Source organism: Pyrus communis, chromosome 8 (genome assembly GCF_041283825.1).
Source record: "Pyrus communis isolate YQ-2024b chromosome 8, ASM4128382v1, whole genome shotgun sequence".
Classification (NCBI taxonomy): domain Eukaryota; kingdom Viridiplantae; phylum Streptophyta; class Magnoliopsida; order Rosales; family Rosaceae; genus Pyrus; species Pyrus communis.
Window position 1 is genome coordinate 11,477,167 of NC_142572.1, and position 16,193 is coordinate 11,493,359.

Below are 16,193 nucleotides of genomic sequence, written 5' to 3' on the forward strand. Positions count from 1 at the left end.
GCAAGGAGTAAGTGTTTGTGGTGTGTGCACTATGCAAGGACATTTCAATGATCAATGTCCTCAATTAATTGAGAATGGAGGATGGGAAAGTGCCAATGTCGTGGGGTACCAAGGCCAAAATCAGCTAAAATATGATCCGTACGTCAACACTTACAATCCGGGCTAGAGAGATCACCCAAACATGAAGTGGAGGGAGCCTCAACAAACTCAACAACAAGGAGGATTTTGACAGCCAGCCCCTGGGATTTTTCAAAGGCCATTCGCACCAACGCAACCTTAACCACATTCGGTTCAACCAAATTCAGGTATGTCTTTGGATAATGACAAAGTTATTCAATTACTCACCTCTTTGACGCAGGGAGTGCAAAATCAAGCTAAAGAGGTAGACGAATTAAAGAAGCAAATGGGGCAAGTAGCGGAATTCATGGGACAATTTAGGGAACAAGGTAAACTGCCTAGTTCAACCATTATCAATCCAAAGGGAGGTTTTGAAATCGCCAATGCCATCACTTTGAGAAGTGGCAAGGAGGTTAGAACCAACCCACAAACGTCCAAATCAAGTCAAAAGGAGGACGAAAAGCTACAGCTCGAGGAGGAGGAAAATGCCAAAGCCACAGCAAGGGTAGAACAACCCTTGTTGTAACCTTCTAAGGGTCCTACGCCATCCAATTTAGGTAAGGTAGGTCCAAATTCAATTCCTTCTAATGTTATTCCACCAAGTGTGCCTTTCCCTGGCAGGTTTATGCAATCTAGGAATGAAGAGAATGAAAAAGACATTCTAGAGACATTTAGGAAAGTGCAAGTCAGTATCCCGCTCCTTGATGCGATAAAGCAAATTCCGAAGTATGCTAAGTTTTTGAAGAAGCTTTGTACAACAAAGAAACAAATTCGGGAGAAAGAAGTGGTGCATGTAAGTGAAAATGTCTCTGCAATGTTGCAAAGGAAGCTGCCACCTAAATGCAAAGATCCAGGTAGTTTCACTATCCCTTGTGTAATTGGTCATACAAGGTTTGAACATGCTATGCTAGATTTATGTGTTTCCATTAATGTCATGCCATATTCTGTTTATGCATCTATGAATCTAGGAGAACTTAAAAATGATGGAGTTATTATCCAATTAGCCGATTGTTCTAATGCATATCTGAATGGACTTTTGGAAGATGTTTTGGTCCAAGTTAACCATTTGATCTTTCCAGCCGATTTCTATGTGCTTGAGATGGAAGATTCAACCCACTCTCCACCATTGCCAATCTTACTTGGACGACCTTTCATGAAAACGGCCCAAACCATGATTTATGTGGCCAAGGGAGCGTTAACAATGGAGTATCCGAAGCTGAACATTTTTTTGTTCATAGCTTCAGGTTTACTTTATCGTCTATCAACTATGTTTTTTTTTATTTCGGTTTCACCTGACTCACTAACATACTGTCACTTTGTTTTTTATTTGGACAATTTCATCCCTTCTCAAATTTCTTCATAATTTATTGCATTAGTTACATTTTTTTTTTTGGTTTGAGGGGTTTTTAGTCCCTTTCTTTTTTCTTGTGAAGACTTAAGACACCAAAACTGACCTTTGGCTTTCTAATATTAGAGTTTAAACAGACAATTTCAAATATTTCCATTAGTCATTTTTTTTTTTTTTTTTGGTGTCAAAAACATGTCCCTTGATAAACATAAACATCCAAATTATCTTTCCCAAATATAAACCCAACGACTTAGCCAGCAATTTCCCTAAACATAAACTTTACTCTTTAACTTCACCAAACATAAACCCTGATCTCTATCTTCACTTGCTCTCTCTAAGACCATGCCCCTCTCTCTAGAATCTGTCTCCCCTAATTCATCCACAATCCAAAGTTGAAACACAACCAAGCCACAATGAGAAATCCTAAATCAAAGAAATATCGCATCCAAAAAAAACTCTCAGATCAACTCCAAGAAATCGAGCTTTTGAAATCGTGGATCGAATCCCACCAACCCGTACGCATCTCCAACCTCACGTCTCTTCCGGATTTCCCCTTACACTTACCTGTCGGTCGCATCAGCAACACCACCCTCTTTTCGCGATACGCCTACACCACTAGGTTCTAGCAGTTGCCCATCTCTAATAATACTAAGGACACCTTACGCCAATCCAAGTATGATATAATGACCTATATTCAGAGGGAAATTGATGTTCGCGGTGCTCAAAGGATGGATCCAGGAAGAATCTAGCTTTCGTTATACCAGTATGTTTTTAGGGTTTTTATTTTTTTACGCAAGAGATATTATGCCTTTAGTTAAATATGGAATTTGAATTCGAGTGCATATGGAAGCAAATCTTCTAATTGAAAATTTAGCACGTTTGAAATTGTGAAAAAGAAAACAAAACTATTCAGGTTGCTGTGAGTTTAGTTACCTTTTCCGTATCAGCTTTTGGAAAAATTGTACACAGAGAGATTGTGTCATGAGGATGGTGTGGGCGGCATCGTAGTATCTCTAACAAGGGAATTAGCCGTTTAGGCTTTTCTTGTGTTGAATTCGGTTGGAAGGCACCATGATTTTAGTGATGGTCTTCTAATCGGCGGTCCAAAAGGCGCCAAAAAAGAGCATGTGCCCACAAATAAGCTCAACATATTGGTTTGCACCCTTGGTCAACTTCTTCAGCACATGAATGAAACTGAACATTTTTTCTGTTCACAGTTTCAGGTCTACTTTATCATCTATCCGTAATATGATTTTGATATCAATCTCACTTAACATCTTAAATTCAATGTGCCTTACACAACATCATGCAACTCAAGGTCGGTCTCACTCTGCATCCTACCGTCCAAAGTTCACTTGATGTTGTAACACTGGCATGAGGTAAGCCATTTCTAACGGATTCGCTTTCAACCATTTAAATTTAATCCTACAATCCACATTCCATCCACACGCACTGTCCACACCTTAGAAAACGCAATTTTCCTTTTACATTTTATTTCCTAAGTTCATATCTAAAATATTTATCCAAGAAAACAAAAGGTCCATTCTCATCTAATACATCTTTACATGAGGATGAATTCGAATTTGGGTGCAAACAAAAGACGAGACATACTAATTCCTATCCGGGCCAACATCGTGATTCTATGTCTGCAAAACATAGATGGTTCCCTGTTGGTATTGTACTTGTATTCAAACACAAATTCAGGTGCAATTGGAAACATTTTTAATCACTTACGTTGCAAGGTTAACTTGCATCTTTATTCAGGATTCGTTCCAAAAATATTTCACCAAAAGCACTTTCAATCATTTTAAATGCATTTCCAAACGAGCCCTTCAAATATTTTATAGTTAAAGAGTTACCACAAACATACACGGTTTTTCGTCGGTCGATGGAAGAAGCGCAGAAATTCCAAATGTTTTACAAAAAAGGCATGAAATTTGTAAAGCACAAATTAAGAAGAGCAAAAGCAAGATGTAAGAAGAAAATCCAAGGCAGCTGTACCATTAAACAACAGATGGATTTTTGATCCCCATATATGATGCAGACCTGTTTGCTGCTCTTGATCAATTCTATTCTTTCTAATGAAATTTTGAACTTGCAGAAGCAAAAATTCAAGGACAAAAATTAAGCACTCTTTAGGGCATCAAATTATCAACTGGCAAATGGTTCGATTAAGAGGAAAGAAATCTGTTACACTACAGGACATAACCGAACCCATATACTAAAGCAACTTTACGGCATCTTATAACATCTCTACGTATTAGCATCCTCATCCTTGCCATACACAAACTAGCTAGGAGTTCAACAACACACTCACTAGAGAAAATACACTAGCTAGGAGTTAAACAACACAGCAGACTCTCAAGAAAATAACATCTCTACATATTAGCATCCTCATCCCCGTCGTCCATAAAAAAACTATCGTGTGACCCAGCAGATTGATCACGCTTCAAAATACCATATTGCCAAAATCTATTCAAATGATCATCAGAAGATTTATCATTCTTACCAGGAATATTGCGTTCCTTCCTGATTTCACGAAGCTGCCAAATGAATTCAACGTTGGCAATCAGTACCAAAAGCATACACAAATGCAATCATCAACAGCGCAAACAGGAAAACAAAATGCATCATTATTAGGTCGGCCCACAAATGAAGGCAAAATGAATAGCTCTATTCTTATGAAACCATTTAAGTAATCTTACATTATGAAAATCACGAAAGTACTCAGCAAATTCAGAATTTTCGCGCTCACTAGAATCGTACATATCATCAGAATTACTTTCTGCATAATAGAAAATCAGTAATCAATGAATCCCAGGTTGAATGATACATTTCATAATAATAAAAAACAGAAAAAGGAAAATACAGCCTACTGACCAGGATTCTCTGATTCAGAAGTAGGAACACAAAAGAAGAAGTCAAGGAAGCAATGTATAACGACCAGATGTTTCAATATTCAAACCATCGTACGATATATGTCAGATTCCAGGCAATACAAGACTACAGAAGTTCAGAACACAAAACCTTTCACTACCTTAAACAAGAACTGTGGTAAGATTTAAATACCATTTGCAACTACGGTCAACCACGCACAAACTTCATAAAATCTGAAGAATAAAATTGACATAGAAATGTTTGGAGAAGAAGTCAAAATATGTAAACAACAAAGTAATGAAAACCAGAAACCTGTTCCCGCATCTTTTATAGTAGTTGGACCTCTTTTCAAATCTTGCAAATTGAAATATGTTATAAGAAAATAAAATCTAGAGACGCCACTCAAGGATAGGCAGAGACCAGCTGACAGCCCTAACTATTATTTTCTTTTCGAAAGAACAAATAAACATTCTATGTATAAAAAAAAATACCCACAAAGCAGTGTGAATTTTAACACCGATAATAAAAATTGATAGGATATTCATCTCCCACATAAATTTGATAGCCGGAGAAGTGTACACTCTTGTTTTTAATGTTGTGAGCGAGTACAAACTCATTCTTAAAAACCAAATCAACCGGCATCTGGGGTATCTTCTCAGATGAAAGATTTCCCAAAACAATCTTCTGCTCCCCAGTCTCAACACAGACAGCACCCTGGTCATCTCCCGCTGCCTCACCCAGACAGACCTTTAGAGCAGTCAACAAAATAAAAGTAAATTCCAAGGCGTTTCATGTACACAGGGATTGCATACAGAATTAGTATCAGAAACAATTAAAGTGGAAAACTAGGAAAGGAAAAGCAATGCACTAACCTGTGACAAGTATATAATATGGTCCTTCTTAGGCACTACTGATAGAGGCTTTCCGACCATCACTTCTGCAGCTAAAATCAACAACCAATCCGGAATTGTTACACAGAGCACAACCATAATAACAATACGACAGGAAGGGCTAATCCAAATTCTGCTTTCTAAAATACATTTCTAAAATTAAAAATTCATACAAACAGTGATCAATGATTTAATTCAGAAATCATCCTTTGAAAATACAAGTTTAGGAAGCCAATAATAAGTCATACAAACCCCACAACCCTAAAAAAAATCCACTCATGAAAAATCACCACAGCCAAGAAAACAAATTTCAAAGCAGAAATTATACAAACATTGGATAGAGGCATTAAAGGAATACGAGCTTATTTTGCAGCCACAACTTCAAACGTGGGAAAGCACAATGAATAAACTATCTGTGACGGAATGCAAAGTAAAGAGGCAAACATACTGAATCAAAATAAGTCTCAGCGCCATAACATCCATCACAAAAAGGAAAATGCATGTTTAATAGCACAGAGAGCATAGCAGCAAGATAACCTAAACGCTGGGAGGAGGCAAATGAATGAGGAAATAAAGGCAAACCAAAAAGGGAGGCTTACCCCAAAAAACCACTGAATCCACAAGCAAACGACGGTGAGAGTGTGGGAGCTAAGGTTTTGAGAGAGCACGGCGCCAAATGGTAAAGCAAATGCATTCAAAGTATGATATCAGTACCAGATGATTTTACGCATGCATTCATAAGCAATGAGCTAAATGAGAAGCATCAATATTAGGTAGCTCCAAAGATGAAGACAAAATGCTACGTAGATGTGGTCCGTAAACGAATTGAATAACTCTATTCTTATGAAACCATTCAAGTAACATTACCTCATCAGATTCATCGTTGGAACCATCCTCATCATCTTCACTTGCATCTTCAATCTTAATCTTTTACCTTCCATCTGTAACAAATTTGCATATATTTAATCATATACAACCTAGAACATAATTTAACATTTCAATGTAAAATTAGAAAATACGATAAAAACTGCTATTTCGTATACCAGACCAGGCACAATAGATGATATGCATCACATCATTCAGTAAAAAAAGTCCTTAATGAAATAATGCCTGCTTAGCCGTGTGCGTGTATATGTGGGCGTCAGAGAGAGAAAGAAAGTGAGAGAGAGAGAGAGAGAGAGAGAGAGAGAGAGTACCAATCTTCTTTGCCTTTTTAGCACAGACAAGGGTATCCGAAGCTGATTCATTTTGTCTACTCTCAAATTCCTTCCAGATAAATACCAAACTATGAACAACAGTTTACAGAAATATAAGAAGCAGAAAACATCTACACAAAAGGCAGGTAAAACTGCAAAAACCGCATGAATAAAAGGATTTACCTTCTTAAGAGTACTTATTTCCTCTTGATCCTGAATAGCTGAATCATCATCCTCAATTTCTGCAGAAAAGGAAATATCCCATACTTGCCAATCATCTCAGGTTGAATGACACAATCACAGAAAGCAAAAATTAGAAATAGAAAATATCACATGCTTACCAGAATCATGGTCCTCATAGTCGAAGGTAGGAACACAGCAAGTAATCAAGGTGGCAAAGGATAAAGAATTGATGTTTCCATATTCTTGAATGCTAAAGCATCAAATCAGCATTCAATATATCAAATTCCATGCAATGCAAAGCATCAGTACACAAAAGCTGATGCTACAATTTTTACACAGCAGTCAACTACAAACAAATTCATAAAATGCACCGTTTGGGGTAGGCAAAATATACAAGGCATAGATTTTATTTTGATTGGACCTCGTTTGAAATCTTGCAAAATGAAAAACCTCAGAAAATGTTAAAATTTGGAAACCCAACCAGAGACTAAGTTGAAAGCCCAAACTGTCACTATAGTCGTCGGAAAAAGGATATTTATCTCCAATGCAAGTGTGATAACCAGAGAAGTGCACACTCCTGTTTTTCATGTTGTGAGAGAGCCCAAACGCTTTTCCAAAAGCCAAATCAAGGGGCATCTGGAGCATCTTCTCAGATGAAAGATATCCCAAAACAGTTTTCTGCTCCCCTACCTTAACGTAGATAGCACCCTGGTCACCTCCATTTCCCTTTCCCAGACAGACCTGAAGAACAATGAACGATTATAAGCCTTTTCAAGGCATCTCATCTACGTGATCACATACCAAAATTAGTGTCTGAAAGAATAGAAAAGAAAAATAACCCGTGACAAGTGTATGACTAAACCCTCCTTAGGCACTACTGCAAGAGGCTCTCCGCCGATCACTGCTTCACCTACAAATCATAACCAACAACCGAACCGGAATTGTTACACAGAGCACAAGCATGCCAACAACAATTTTCCGAAGAATCAGAAAAAAAAAGTGGTCAAAGATTCCATTCAGAAATCGTCCTTTGGAAATGGATGTTTAGGAACCCCAAAACCCTAAAACAATCCACTAATGGAAATCATCAGAGTCAAAAGCTCGAAAATCGTCCAACAAATTCCGAAACTATCTGTGACGGAATGCAAAGTACACAAAACAAAAAGGAAAATGCATTGCATGTTTAATAGCACATAACGAACGCATAACAGCGAGAAAACCTAAATGCAATGCTGGGAGTGGAAGGAGGCGACTGAATCGACGCTTACCCCAAAAATCCATTCCATTTGCATTGTCCATCAGCATTCAGCAAGCGTCGGTGACGACGGTGAGGGACTGGGAGCTAAAGTTTCGAGAGATCGCGGGCGCCAAATGAGAGAGCAAATGAGGTTTCAGATCAGAGGGCCTCTTGTTTTGTTTGCTAGTTTGGGCTTCGGTTTTCAGAGAACGCGGTGTCGAAGGGGAAATCAAATAGGGTGGGCTGGGCTGCCATTGAGCTTAAGTTTCTTTTCTTTTCTCTTTTTCCTTTTTTTCCCTTTTTTTTTTATTTTTTTTTTATGCCAAAAGTTCAATTTATCCGATCCAATATCAGTCCGAAATATCAAATTCTATCTTGTCCGGGCCACCAAATACACATTTAAGAATTTTCGGTTGTCTTGGAATGAAGCAAAATGCAACAAGGAGCGGACTTCGTGTATCTTTCTCGACCATGGAGATGAGGAGTTTGGCTTTTAACTTGCGAAATTCATCCAAAGCAGTGATATGTCCTTTTATGAAGATCAAACACTTGGTGATTCCGACGACGAGAGCAATTAGAAGGTGCAGTTACTCGGGTTAGCTCCTTCGCATCAAAATGAATAAGAACATGGAAGCATGGATGAAGACGTTGTTGACGAGATGCATCCAGCCCTAGATATTGTTGATCAGGGGAAGCCTGAGCGACAAGAGCCTTAGCAAGGAGAGATTACCACGAGGACGTTTCAACATACATAAAAAATTCTTCTGAGAAAAATGCTTTCCGCCTGTGCATTGGCGCATGTGAAGAGGCCAGTAATAATAATAAAAACGGTAATTTTCGCATATCTTCTTAGCCTCTCATGCACATATGACGTCCCCCACTTTATTTCTAATTTTATTTGGTTAAATGAATTAAAAGGGAAAAAAAAAAAAAAAAAACAAGATAATGCATAAACAACTTCGTGGACCGACCCCAAGAGCTATTTAAATACAATATCCTAAATTTGGAGCAACTTATATAAAATGGATTCACCACTACGTGTCTTTCCGTATTTAATAATGCATTCCCAAGTCCCAATTCACTAACAAGTTCACTTGAGAGTATTATTACTAGACATCGGAAGCCATAAGGCAACGAACTCATTCTATGTAAATCCTTCTGCCCATAATTACGAGTGCATGGAACTTAACAATTTGAGAGCAACAGCCTCTTGTTCCTCCAAAGATATTGAGTCAGCAACGAACCCCGGTTTGTCCTTTCTTTCTTTTATCTCCCCGTCGCTATCACTACCAAAGTATATCTTTGGCCTTTTGTGGGGTCGATCGGCACACGGCTCTCCTTCCGAATCTGAAACATCCTCCTCCTCCTCCTCCTCCGGCTCCTCGTCTGTGTCCCCTCTCTGCGACCTAATCTTATCCTTCAAACGCTTCTCACGGCGGCGATGACCGTCCACAACCTTGTCATCCTTGTCCACCTTCTTCAAACCTTCCCTAAGCTTCTTATAATATTCGTTTTTCTTGTCTGCATTAAAAAGAGAGAGAAATTTCAGGGCGACCACTTTCTTTAGAAGAGACAAGATCCGACACGAAAATGCATACCTTGAATTTGATCGAGCAGACCACTGGCATTGCTGATATCAGCCAGCCTTGCTAGTGGTGGTAGCGTGTTGCCTTCCTCATCAAAAACAACTCTAGTTCCCACTGGTCTATGGATATTGATCTTTAACTTCTTCTTCTTCTTCGAAACCCGAGTTGACGCTGTACAAGGCGGTCTGCAAGTCGCATAAGTATTGAGTTCAAAGTTTTGTCGTGTGACAATGGTAATGCATTCACAAATACTAAAGTTGGACGAGATCTTCTTCGATAACCATTACGGTTTTAGTTTATAGTTTTTGTTCACTCTTTGAAAACTGAAAACAAAATACTAAAAATGTTATCATACTGCCCTCAAGCTTATCAAATCATCCGAGTTCAAACAAGTATAAGAACATAATATGCAAGAAACTTACGAAATATGCGCTGTATCATTTGTTGGACGAGGATCTTTATCCCTTTCCTCGTCACTAGAAGCACCAAGATCAAGCTCCTCTTTAGGAAGCAGCTCCAATTCATGGTCCTTGTCCAAAAGCTCTGGTTCAACAACGGGAGATAGTTCTGACGCCTTCTTGGATGAGGACTTGATTTTGTTGCTTAAAAAACGTATTCTGGGGGTCGATGCTAGACCTATGGATGCAGAAAACTCATCAATTGGTAGTTTCGTAACGTCAAAAATCTCTTTGTCCTTCTTGGTAACAGACTTCAGATACGTTTTAAGGGCACTTTGAGCCCGAGCATGCAGTAGACCTGGGTACTGGACTATAAAATTTGCCAACTTTCCAGACACTGATTGCCCTACGTTCTTGTTAGGCTGAGAAATCAGTGGAACAGCGAATTCAGCGTAGGCCACATATCAATGGCAGCAACAGTAGAAAGATGTGGAAAATGGAGAAAACATATAACCCCTTTACCTTTATTTCCCGTATAGGTATGTTTGCCGCTTGTAATTTCTCAAGCATTTTTTCTTCAGACGGCATCAGAAATAAAAGTGATTTCCCTACTGAATCAAAGCGAGCAGTTCGACCAACTCTGTGTATGTAAGATGCAACATCTCCTGGACAATCCACCTATACATGTGAAAAGGATGCAACATCACCAATCCATCAGAGCGTCCTTTTACCTTTTCTAGCTAATGTAGAAGAAAAATGTGCAGGGGTCACTACTGGAACAGCCATAAACTCACCTGAACAACCCAGTCAACTCCCTGGTTGAAATCAAGGCCTCTTGAAGCCACATCAGTCGAAAAAAGTACCGAAGGTTGGTTACTAAACTCTGAGACGGTTGCCATTCTTCTACGTTGATCCAACTTACCATAAAGAGCCATCCAGGTTATTGTAGGAGAAAGCATTTTAAATGCTTCACATACAAATTGTACCTATTAAAACACCAATTCGACAATCATTCTTAGTAAATCATGGATCGGTAGCACGTAAAAAAATGGACAGCAAATACGCTTTGGGTTTTAAAAAACTGTACTTCAACGAATCATTAAGAAATGTATTTCAAAAAACATAAATCACGCAACAAAGGTTGACTTACTTGCTTTCTGGTCGATAGAAACACTAGAATCCTGGATTTTAGATTTCTTTTTATGAAGCTCCACAACATGTCTAACTTTTGGTGAAGAGGGACGATGACAAATGTTTGCCGCAATTTATTAGGAGTGGCTGTCACAGACTTCTCATGCACGCTCAGAAATTCTGGATCCTTCAAACATAGAACCGCAAGATCCTTAACATCCTTTGGGTGAGTTGCCGAGAAGAGCAAGGTTTGCCTTTGCTTTGGTAGCTGTGAAATGATTGCATTCATTGTCTGCTTAAAACTTGGATCGCTGAGCATACTATCCACCTCGTCAAGGACAAAAACCTGTTCCACAGCCGTGAAAGTCCAACCAAATCAGGGATGCCTTTCTACTATTCACCGAAGGGGACTGCATGTGAGCCCAGACATCTAATGCTATTTGGTAATCTGAACCGTTCAACTTTGAATCATCAAGTGGTCAAACGGCCTTGGATTTTGATGGTTTTTTTGTAAGGATGACTCTTGAAAGGGTATCTAAAAACTACATGGTTTTTATAATTGAACCTCAATGTCGCAATGCCCCGTACAATGGATCCCTCTTAAGAATGGGGTCCCACGTATATACACACAATGGATAAATACTAGTGTCATGGATACCCAAAAATAAAAACACCATACCTTGAGTTTCAAGTTTACAAACTTGACGGTTTGGCTTGCACGAGGTTAAGTGAGATCAAGTTCGAGTTAAAGAAAAAACGAAATTAAGAAACAATAAGCAACTGCAGGTTCAATACAATATTACTGATGGAGACGATAAAGTCGACCTGAAGCTGTGAACAGTCAAAATGCGGTGTTTCATCCATGTGCTGAAGAAGCCGGCCGGGCGTGCAAACCAATATGTTGCACTCATTTACGAGCTCCTTCTCTACTTGGACATCTTTTCCACGGCGACCACCAATTAGGAGGGCAGCACTAAAACTATGGTGCCTCCCCACCAATCTCAACACGTCAAATGTTTGACTGGCTATTTCCCTCGTCGGAGAGATTACGATGCTGCCCACCCCATCCTGAGGACACCATCTCCCTCTGTACAATTTTTCCACAATCTGAAAACAAGGCAGAGGCAACTATGTGATCACATTGTTTTAAAAAAGAAACACCCGCCCCCCCCCCCCCACCCGGGAGCGCGCGCGACAAGACGACGCCTCCCAATAGACTTACCGGAATAACAAAAGCAAGAGTCTTTCCGGAGCCAGTCTTGGCAGCACCGCGAACATCTCTGCCGCATAAGGCGTGGGGCAAACACGCCCTCTGAATATCGCTCATTTGGACGTACTTGTTGCATTGGCGCAAGGCGTCCTTGGTCTTCTTAGAAATGGGCAGCTGGTCGAACCTGGTGGCACCGGCGTAGCGCGAAAATCGTGTGGAGTCGAGGCGGCCAGCGCGGGCGTCTGAGGGCAAAGCGGGGAGAGACATGGGGTTGGAGCCGCGTTCGGGTTGCTGGGATTCGATCCACGATTTCAGAAGCTCGATTTCGTGGAGCTCAGAGTGTTGACTTTGGATGCGAGATTTCGTTGATTTGAGTTTTCTCATCGTCGCTTCGTTGGTTGTGTTTCTACCTCGGACTGTGGAAATATGAAAAGAGAGAGCGCGAGGGAAGCGGCAGAGGTCTCCAAGGTAAGGGGTAGGTTTTTATAATTGGGAATAGAAGCGTAAATTTGGGCCGGGCCAACTTGTATTTTATGCTTAAGGTCTCCATCCATCTCTCCGTTCTTTTGCAAGATAGATCCTAGGTAGCGAAAGCTGTCGCTCTTTGGTACTTCATAATCTCCAATCCTCACCCCTAACTCATTTCAGCCTCCGTTTGCACTGAACTTGCACTCCATATATTCTGTCTTTGACCGACTTAGGCAAAGCCCTTTAGATTCCAACACCATGTCGACATAAGCATGACAAAAAAAAATAAAAATCAAAAAGAAAAAAGGAAAAATTGCAAGTGAGTTTTGAAGCTTCGTGAACCCACCCTCCACATCGCTGATGACCGCCTCCGCATCCCCCAAATCCCAATTGGGTTCGCCTATTTCTCAATTGCAAGGGGTTTAGGGGCAAACCGTGGAAATTTCCAAGAAGCACGAAGGAAAAAGAATCTGTCGTGTATCAGTGAATATCAGTGAATAGATGGCCATAATAACCATGGAATGCTGTTTCTTCATTCTGAATTGCAGCTATCACCATGAGAGCATCACTTTCCACCTGCACCTGTTCCGTACCCCAGTGCCTAGAAAACACAGATGCTGCTAGTGTAGCAATAGCCTCTGCATGCATCACCGATCAAACCCTAGTTTCCCATACCACCATTGCAGCCATGAAATCTCCCACAGAGTTTCGTACCATAATCCATATACCTTCATACGAACCATTCTCATCCCAAGCAGCATCAAAGTTACACTTTATCCAACCAGAATCTGGGTGATGCCATTTCTGAACTCGTTTCGTTGCGGAATGCCGTTGAACCTCATTCCATTTTTTGTATTCTGACAGCCACATTTGAGTTTTAAGTTGGACATCCAAAGGGGATGCATCAACACCATTACATAGAAACTCGTTGTGGACCTTCCAAATATTCTAAACCAATACGAGAAGCAACTCAAAACTGTCTTTCGTAATTATTTTTTCCATATTGACCAACCATCCACCGAGGCCCTCATCAATCCTATTAAACGTACAAATTCCCAGCAGACTACCATACTAAATATCAGCAGATCGAGGGCATTGTAATAAAGCATGTTCAACTATCTCCGCCTCTTTGTCACATAACCCACAAATGTCCTCCGTAAGAACTCATTTATTTTTCAAATTCACCTTAGATGGCAGTGCGTTCATACACCCACGCCATACACAGGTTTTAATTTTCCCCAGGACCTTGGCACGCCACAATGTTTTCCATAAAAACTTGGTCTTCTCATTTAATGCAAATCCCCTCAGTTCATCCCCACCAATACCATGACACGTTATTGCCACAAAGTAAACACTCTTAGTTGTGAACACACCTTTGGGTTCTTTACTCCAAATCATGGAATCAACCAGAACAAAGAAACTCAAAGGGATGCTCAAAATGACACGTTGGACCCTGATATCCTTCAAACACCAGGGTAGGCACATGCTGGTCAACACCCAAAGGTGATGAAGCCATACTAATATGCCTGAGAACCAATGAATATAAATAAGACTTATAAATTTAAATATAATTAGTATGCAAATGAGGAACGTGTTCAAGGCATACAACTAATCTAGAACACTAAAAAGAAATAATATAAAATTGAATGAACAAAGGAATGGGTCCTCCACCGAGAGGACTCAAAGATGCCGATGCGGAGTGTCTTGATGCCGGAATTGTACACCTCAATTCTAAGTCTTAAGGGGGCGCAAAACAAAACTTGAGCAGACCAAGTTGATATATAAGTAGTACTAACATAATTATTCAACAACTTACTAACCCCCAAAGTTTATAAAAACTCATCTAGCATAATATGTAATAGGTTTTCCGAAAGCCTTAGCATAAAACTTCATAAAACATATATTATATGGAGTGTGCTTAGTAATGGTATCAAAATTGCCCAAAGGCTCTCCTTCACGCGCTCGTAGGCAGACAATTTGTCCGTAGGCAAAACATATGCCCACAAGCAGAACATACGCCCGGCCGAAGCCAATACAAGTATATTCCGCCCGTAGGCACTAGAACCCCCGGCCGAGGCCAATATAAGTATCATCGCCTGTAGTCAGAACAATGACCACTAGATAAGCACAAAAATCATTGAACATAATATTTCCGAACTTAAGTACATATATCTCAACAGAACTCAGTAGCTCGAACATCATATCATAAAACATATTTGTAGTATATAGTCATCAATTATATATATTACGAAGAACGTAAAATCGATAAAGCATGAATATCATAAAGTGTAAATCCAATTTACTCATAAACGTTTCATAAAACATAACCATTAAATCATGTTTTTCATGTATGCATTTCTAATAGTAAATATGCATTTTAGAAGGGGTCGACTCATAGATACTCCGTCGTCGAAGAGCCATGCGAAATAGGAGGGACGGAAACGTCGCTAATAATCGCATCTAAACACATAAATGGTCCAATTAATAAAACTCTACCATAATGATTGAATTTTGAAAAACGGACGTCATAAACAGATTCAGAACGTATAAAAACACAACGGGATACCTTCACGTGTCGCCACATGGGCTCTCACGCGCCGCCATGCGCCATTTCGGATCGTCGAAAAGTTAGCTGGAAAAGTCACTGGCGCTACCGTGGACAGTGGTGGAGCACAGTACCTCCGGTGGGGGTGCGTGTACTCCTCACGCCGGCCAAGGTAGGCACCCAGATGCAACTGGGTTAGGTCAGATCCGGGTCTGGGTCTGAGCTTGTGCTTAATGGGTTTTCGGGTTTAGTTCAATGGGTCTGGGCTTCACAACTGGGCCCAATTCCATGGCCCAAAAGCTGGGGTTCTATTTGGGTTTTAGGCTTAGGGAAGAAGGGCTGAGCTTTCTAGATTTGGGCTTGGGTTCATTGGGTTGAACGCCTGAGCTAGCACGGCCCAAAGGCCTAGGTTCAATGGGTCTGGGTTCAGGGCTACCGAGTCGGGTTAACCTGGTTTTCAGGCCGGATTCTCTAAGAAGGAAGTTAGAGGTTCCCAAGCTCCGTTCAACTTTGATACACAACCCTAAAATACTATCTACCTACCAAAATGAAGCTTAACAAGCGTAGATTAGGATTTTACCTTTTGTTTCATAAATGGTGGCCGGGGTTGGTCAAAAATTGGCTTGAAGTTGTCGGGCTTGTTGAAAATTCTGGAAACCACCTCATCGAGTCATTTTCGTGATTCAACCTTCACCAACACCCCTCGATGCCTAAGTTATTGCTTGTGTGTTGTGCGAGGTGCTCGGGGGAGGAGAGATGGGTGTATGGGTGTGTGGGTGTGGGTCGCTGGGAATGGGAGAGCACAGAGACAGAGAGCACGGGTGAGATGAGAGAAAAGAGAAAAGTAGGGGATAAAACATCCTATCATAAAACATATTCGTAGTAAATAGTCATCAATTATATATACTACGAAGAACACAAAATCAATAAAGCATGAATATCATAAAGCGTAAATCCAATTTACTCATAAACGTTTCATAAAACATAACCATTAAATCATGTTTTTC

General features: G+C 40.2%; 3 protein-coding genes across 5 annotated transcripts; all 3 read right to left on the bottom strand.

The window, feature by feature from the left end:
* Window positions 1-3,575: 3,575 nt before the first annotated feature.
* Window positions 3,576-6,900, bottom strand: LOC148695087 (histone deacetylase HDT1-like). Of its 3 annotated transcripts, none has more exons than XM_088698175.1 (10): window positions 6,770-6,900; window positions 6,612-6,670; window positions 6,429-6,498; window positions 6,100-6,173; window positions 5,832-5,880; window positions 5,215-5,285; window positions 4,884-5,089; window positions 4,346-4,365; window positions 4,171-4,250; window positions 3,576-4,008 (listed from the first exon to the last, which is right to left on the bottom strand). In XM_088698175.1, the coding sequence occupies exons 6-10, from the start codon at window positions 5,272-5,274 to the stop codon at window positions 3,844-3,846; spliced, it is 531 nt and encodes a 176-aa protein (XP_088554301.1). In that variant the 5' UTR covers window positions 5,275-5,285; window positions 5,832-5,880; window positions 6,100-6,173; window positions 6,429-6,498; window positions 6,612-6,670; window positions 6,770-6,900; the 3' UTR covers window positions 3,576-3,843. The 3 variants fall into 3 exon arrangements, with proteins under 3 accessions (XP_088554301.1, XP_088554300.1, XP_088554302.1); XM_088698174.1 differs by having other exon boundaries at window positions 6,429-6,517; XM_088698176.1 differs by lacking the exon at window positions 5,832-5,880 and having other exon boundaries at window positions 6,429-6,517.
* Window positions 6,894-8,030, bottom strand: LOC148695088 (histone deacetylase HDT1-like). The gene is made up of 3 exons (XM_088698177.1): window positions 7,880-8,030; window positions 7,451-7,521; window positions 6,894-7,352 (listed from the first exon to the last, which is right to left on the bottom strand). The coding sequence occupies exons 1-3, from the start codon at window positions 7,914-7,916 to the stop codon at window positions 6,954-6,956; spliced, it is 507 nt and encodes a 168-aa protein (XP_088554303.1). The 5' UTR covers window positions 7,917-8,030; the 3' UTR covers window positions 6,894-6,953.
* A 786-nt stretch (window positions 8,031-8,816) lies between these two features.
* LOC137716836 (DEAD-box ATP-dependent RNA helicase 32) lies at window positions 8,817-12,646 on the bottom strand. The gene is made up of 8 exons (XM_088698203.1): window positions 12,186-12,646; window positions 11,789-12,070; window positions 10,983-11,309; window positions 10,627-10,818; window positions 10,355-10,510; window positions 9,857-10,254; window positions 9,447-9,619; window positions 8,817-9,369 (listed from the first exon to the last, which is right to left on the bottom strand). The coding sequence occupies exons 1-8, from the start codon at window positions 12,555-12,557 to the stop codon at window positions 9,017-9,019; spliced, it is 2,253 nt and encodes a 750-aa protein (XP_088554329.1). The 5' UTR covers window positions 12,558-12,646; the 3' UTR covers window positions 8,817-9,016.
* Window positions 12,647-16,193: the final 3,547 nt, after the last annotated feature.